The 5,285-nt window shown below is 36.4% G+C and overlaps 2 protein-coding genes across 4 annotated transcripts in view; one reads left to right on the plus strand and one right to left on the minus strand.

Annotated features, from left to right (window-relative positions):
• taf1a (TATA box binding protein (TBP)-associated factor, RNA polymerase I, A) overlaps positions 1-1,370 on the minus strand; it is a 9,137-nt gene extending 7,767 nt beyond the window's left edge. Inside the window, exons 1-3 of one of the 2 annotated variants that reach the window (XM_014015455.1) lie at positions 1,196-1,370; positions 465-599; positions 98-255 (exon numbers count right to left, since the gene is read on the minus strand). In XM_014015455.1, the coding sequence (XP_013870909.1) occupies positions 98-255; positions 465-597 (291 nt within the window). In that variant the 5' untranslated portion in view covers positions 598-599; positions 1,196-1,370. The remainder of the gene's footprint in view (positions 1-97; positions 256-464; positions 600-1,195) is intronic. The other variant, XM_014015456.1, reaches the window with a different exon arrangement.
• Positions 1,371-3,926: 2,556 nt separating this feature from the next.
• Positions 3,927-5,285, plus strand: part of mia3 (MIA SH3 domain ER export factor 3) — a 23,591-nt gene continuing 22,232 nt past the window's right edge. For both annotated transcript variants that reach the window (XM_014015458.1, XM_014015459.1), the window contains exon 1: positions 3,927-4,134. In XM_014015458.1, the coding sequence (XP_013870912.1) occupies positions 3,966-4,134 (169 nt within the window). In that variant the 5' untranslated portion in view covers positions 3,927-3,965. The remainder of the gene's footprint in view (positions 4,135-5,285) is intronic.

The raw sequence follows: 5,285 nt of genomic DNA on the forward strand, positions 1-5,285 counted from the left end.
TATTTTAACTCTTTGTGTTGTATCTTGTGTGTTCAAGGAAGCAATTGCTTTTGCAGCTAAACATTAAACTGAATAATAATAATAATAATAATCTCACCTCTCTCTGTGCTGTGCTGTTCTTTTTATGCTCAAGGACTTGACAGTAGCACGCCATGAACTCCGCTGCCTCCTCCCATCTGTGATGCAGCATGGCTTCTCTGATTTGCTCCAAACACTTTCTGCACGACTGCAGAAAGCCAGTTTCATTGCGCGACTCTAAAATTTTTAGATGAATCAGAACAAGGGTGTAAAAAGTATGGAGTATATTTCTAAAAACACAGACAGCCTGCATGCTGGGGGTGTATTCAGCAATCAAACAGACCCCCAGGATGCAGCTGCTCATACACCATTTGTCCACCCAAACAAATAAAAAGCCTCATTTTAAAACGTGTTTTTGCATAAACAAAGAGAAACGTGCTTCTCACCTACGTACAGATGTTTAACCAAAGGAAGCTTCGCTTTTTGTCCTTTTTTAGAGCTGTTGTCTGAGGAGTCACTGTCCTCGTCCACGTCCCTGTGCACCTCCAGCTCTTTGTCCAAGTCATCCATATTCTGCATTTCTGTTGGATTTAGATTTTCATTATGCAAGAATAACAATCAGTTTTGATTCTTGCAAAATATTACGAATTAATTTACCCTTTTTTAAGGTTTATAACTCTTTTAGCTGCTGTTTGTTTTGATGAATTTAGATAGCTGTGGTTACTAAACGTTTTATCTTTTAAACCACCAAATATCAGTGACTGTCTTGAGACTCGCAACCATCACTGGATTATGTAAAATATTACTAATAACTTTCATAAACAAGGACGTAATGACAAGAAACAGTCACAACCAGCAAATCAGTTTTCAAATTATTACTGTTTTCATCTTTTGTAAAAGTTATGAAAAATTATGTGAGAAGTTTTGGTGTTTTATAATCCACAGTGGGAACTTTAGGGACCAATGAATTAGAAGAAAATATTTGTGATATAAGTACATAAAAATGAGACCGAAATTCCATGTGATGCTAACTTGCAAGCTAGTAGTTAGCTTTATTAGCATAGTTTTCAATTAATCACTTCTGGCAAATTTATCTTTTTTTAATTAAAACTATATATATATTATTTAAAAATAAATCAATATGGCTCAAAATAGAGTTAGAAGTTAAACAACTTACTTGTCACTCGGCTGTAAATATGTTTCTGAAGGTTTTTAAAAACTAGCAAACAAGGCTACCAATTCCCACGAGCTAAGGTCTAAAAAAAAAAAAAAAAACAGCTAATGGACTTTAAATTCCTGACGATATTTTAACATTTACAGGATATTGTTGTTCGTTTGTAAAGTCCATGCTGCCGGAAAGGAAGTGAAGCTGCAGCGACGCTGTTTGGACAGGTGTTACACCAAAGGAAGTACCCACGAAAGAATTGTACTTCCTGTCTCAGGAGCGCGCACACAGCAGAAAAAGTGCACCCAAACCACACGCACGCAATACATTCAAACGTGAACTACTGTCATTAACTATTCTGAGTTTTATTTGGTTGAAGTCGATGGAGTCATTTATATCTGTGTGTCCGGMTTTGTGCGCGCTCACGAGATTAACACTTTTTTTTGAAGATGACTAACCTTGGCTCAACACCGGAAGAGGCGGAACTGAGCGCTCAGGACTTTTAACCCTSTCCTAACTGGATTGATCCATACACCTTTTTTTTTTCTTAGTGACCTTTGCAGAAAAAAAATACTCCCGTGGTTTTGCTGTGGATGACATTAAAATTCACCAAACTCTATATTTTGCCTGCAAACAAAAGCAAATGTTATTGTTCTTGTTTTATTTTGTTGTGGGAGTTATGCTCTAAATGCAAATGTAAGTTACTGATTTTTGTTTATGAGAATGTCCTTTTTTTTTGTTAATGTTATATTTCTTAAATAAAAAAGACTATTTTGTTCCAAATTTACTCCCTTACTGGCAACAAACAAAATACTTCGCAAATACTACACCAAACGACAAAGCCCATAATGGAACAATGTCCTAGAACTTTAACAGTTTGTTTATCAAACAGGATAAACAAGAGTCAGAAACATTAAAATAATGTGACTTTCAGCGCTTTGTATCCCAAACGGTTCAAGAAATTTGAAAATCTGACTTACAGTTTTTGCACAGCAATTGTTTAAGTTTACTTTCCCATCTGCATCTTTTTTTAACCCAGTGAGCTACTCGCAGCAGCTTTATTTTTTATTTTTTTCAGTGTTGTATACAGTACCTGAAAGTAATACTTGAGTAAAAGTACAAGTATCGTATCATAAAATGACTTTGGTGAAAGTTAAAGTCACTCTTAGAATATCACTTGAGTAAAAGTCTTAAAGTATCTGATTTATTTTGTACTTAAGTGTCAAAAGTGAATTTCTGACATAATTAAGTAACAAAAGTAAAAGTACTGAGTAAAAATTAACAGTTACATTTTATTGGGAGGTAATAATAAATGTATTTTGGAAAATCTTCAAAAAATATTTTTTCTAAAGGCTTGCAACTTTGATGGATTGTGAGCAAAACTAAATACAGTTTCAGAATGGTATATATTATATTTCTCATCCAACCACAATTAAATTCACTCTATCCAGGAGCCACAATTTTTCAGGACAGTATTTATTTTTCAACAATAACAAGCCGAAATGAAATAGGAGAAATTACTTTCTACTTCTTATCCTTTTTAAAGGGATCCCTGATTAGTTGTAACATTATACTTTATTTGATAAAAAATATATTTTAACTGTAAAATAAAGAATAAAAATACTGCAGGATGTTTAGTTTTTATCATTTTTAAACTAAAAGTTTAAAAATATATTTTAACACAGACGGAGCCATTTTATTTCCACACAAAGCATTCTGGGTAAATGATGACGTGGATAGGTCCTCGGTGCGAGGCTGCTAGCAAGCTATATCCACCCTGAAGGTTAATCTTGGACAATATCTGACGATTGACTCTTTTAAATGAAACCAGAGAGCGTTGACAGAGAGGAGAAGGTAGAAATGACTCAGCCTGGAACTGAAAATATGGATGGAGGACAACAGAGCTGCTTCATGGAAGAACAACCTCAGCTTAGCCTGTTAGCTTTAGCGTTAGCCCCGATGCTATCACCATATATATGTATTAGCTCAGCGCTACACATTCTCCTCTCGTCACTGAGGTCCTCCATCCACATGACAGAGAGGAGAACACAAAAATGACTCAGCTGTAACTGAAAATATGGATGGAGGACCTCAGTTTAGCTTGTTTGTCACACTAGCACCAAGCTAATACATATAAGACAATATAGCATCGGCGCTAGCGCGAAGGCTAACAGGCTAAGCTGAGGTTCTTCTTCCATGAAGCAGCTCTGTCCACATCATCATTTACCCAGAATGCTTTGCGTGTAAATAAAATGGCTCCATCCGTGTTAAACTGTTTTAAAATTTTTCAAAACTAAACAGCCTACAGTATTTTTACAGTCTTTATTTAGAGTTAAAATATATGTTTATCAAATAAAGTCTAATGTTGCAACTAATCGGGGATCCCTTTAAAAATGTAAGGTACAAATAAAGTACAAATTGTGTAAAAATGTAAGGAGTAGAAGTAAAAATAAGCTGAAAAATAATTACTCAAGTACAGACACTAAAAAAATCTACTAAGTACAGTAACAAAGTATTTGTACTTCGTTACATTACAACTCTTTTTTGCACTTCTTTTTAGTTTATGCATCAAATGTTTTTGTAGATAATATATCTGAGCAGTAGCTTCATTATTTCTTCAGATATTTTTRTAGTCTGCAGTAGTACACATGCTAATAAATGTGTTTATCCTCAGTCACACTGAAGCAGCCGAACTGAAACCCATCCTTCCTTCAGAAAGCTACCCGAGCCTGCACTCCACCCAGCCGGATCTGAAGTGCTGACGTGTCGGCTCCTGCTGCTCATGCTCCCAGCGGCGGGGTCCAGAAGCCAGGCTACAGAAACTGCCAGCATGGCAGCGAAACATTTCTACCTGCAGGGCTTTTTGTTACTTTTATTTAACTTCGTGTCGAACACGGCCATGGAGMGGAGGTTCTCCGACTTTAAAAGATGCGCCGACACGGAGTGCAGCAGTAAGTTTCCCTGCTTCTCTGCTCAGGGGTGGGGGGGATCCAGGGATGTGTCTCCCCCACTTCCATCCCATCCGATTCCGATACTCGCAGCTAAACTGCGCCTTATCTCTTGACTTGTTGCCAGTCGATATTTGCGACCTTGACTGCCTTTTTTATTCCGGGGGCGTTTAATTGTGCGACACACAGTGGAAAACAAGCAAACTATAGTTTAATTATTATTATTTTCTTTCTTAAATATTTGTTTGACCGTTTTGTCAGGCTTTCTGGAAGCTCCGGCCTGCTTCGCTGCCTGGATGAAAGCAAAAGCTAATGTTAGCATCACATTAGCCACCGGCCGGCTTCGTTAGCTAACAGTAATGCTCAGCAGGGAAAATTCACACAATTTTACACCAAAATCACCCTGACTGTTAACGTAATATTGTAAACATCATACTTTATCAATTAACATTAAAGAAATTAAGCATTTGACAACAAGCTAAGGCAGATTTTACACTAGATATATCTTAATGGGTAATAAATGTTATCTCCTGTAGTGATAAGGTATTTATCAGAAAGGGAAAGCTGCTTTGCATCGTAAAGCCATAAAAATCGGACAAATCAGACATTTTATAAAGYCAAGTCACTGCAGCATGAAAAGGCCAGGAGCTGCTTTGCTTCTCAATTTCTTATGTAAACATCTGAACAGCCTCAGGATGTGACTGGCTTTTTTTTTTACTGTTGACATGTCATGCACACTGCAAAGATGCAGCCTTTTATTCTGTTTGCTGCGTCAAATCTCCTATTTAGTGAAGCAGGTGAGGAACAAATATTGCCAAATTATCTGTTTCGTAATTTCAGGCTAGACCAGTGGTTCCCAAACTTTTTATCTTCTGACCCACAAAGTATTCATGGCAAAAACTTTGGACCACAAATATTACTAGTCTGAGTACACGAACTTTGTTAATAACCCTAAAAACACAGGCTTTTTGACAATCTAAACAGGTTGTACACAAATATAAATACTCATTTATACTTATTTTTTGTTTTTGTAATAATTATAGGGAAAATATCACGTCACCAATTATTTTATTTTATTTTGTTGATTTCTGGAGATTATCCAAGGTGCTTCATGACCCACAATTGGGTCCCAAGCCCAACTTTGGGAACCAAAG

Source organism: Austrofundulus limnaeus, unplaced genomic scaffold, assembly GCF_001266775.1.
Source record: "Austrofundulus limnaeus strain Quisiro unplaced genomic scaffold, Austrofundulus_limnaeus-1.0 Scaffold129, whole genome shotgun sequence".
NCBI classification, from domain to species: Eukaryota; Metazoa; Chordata; class Actinopteri; order Cyprinodontiformes; family Rivulidae; genus Austrofundulus; species Austrofundulus limnaeus.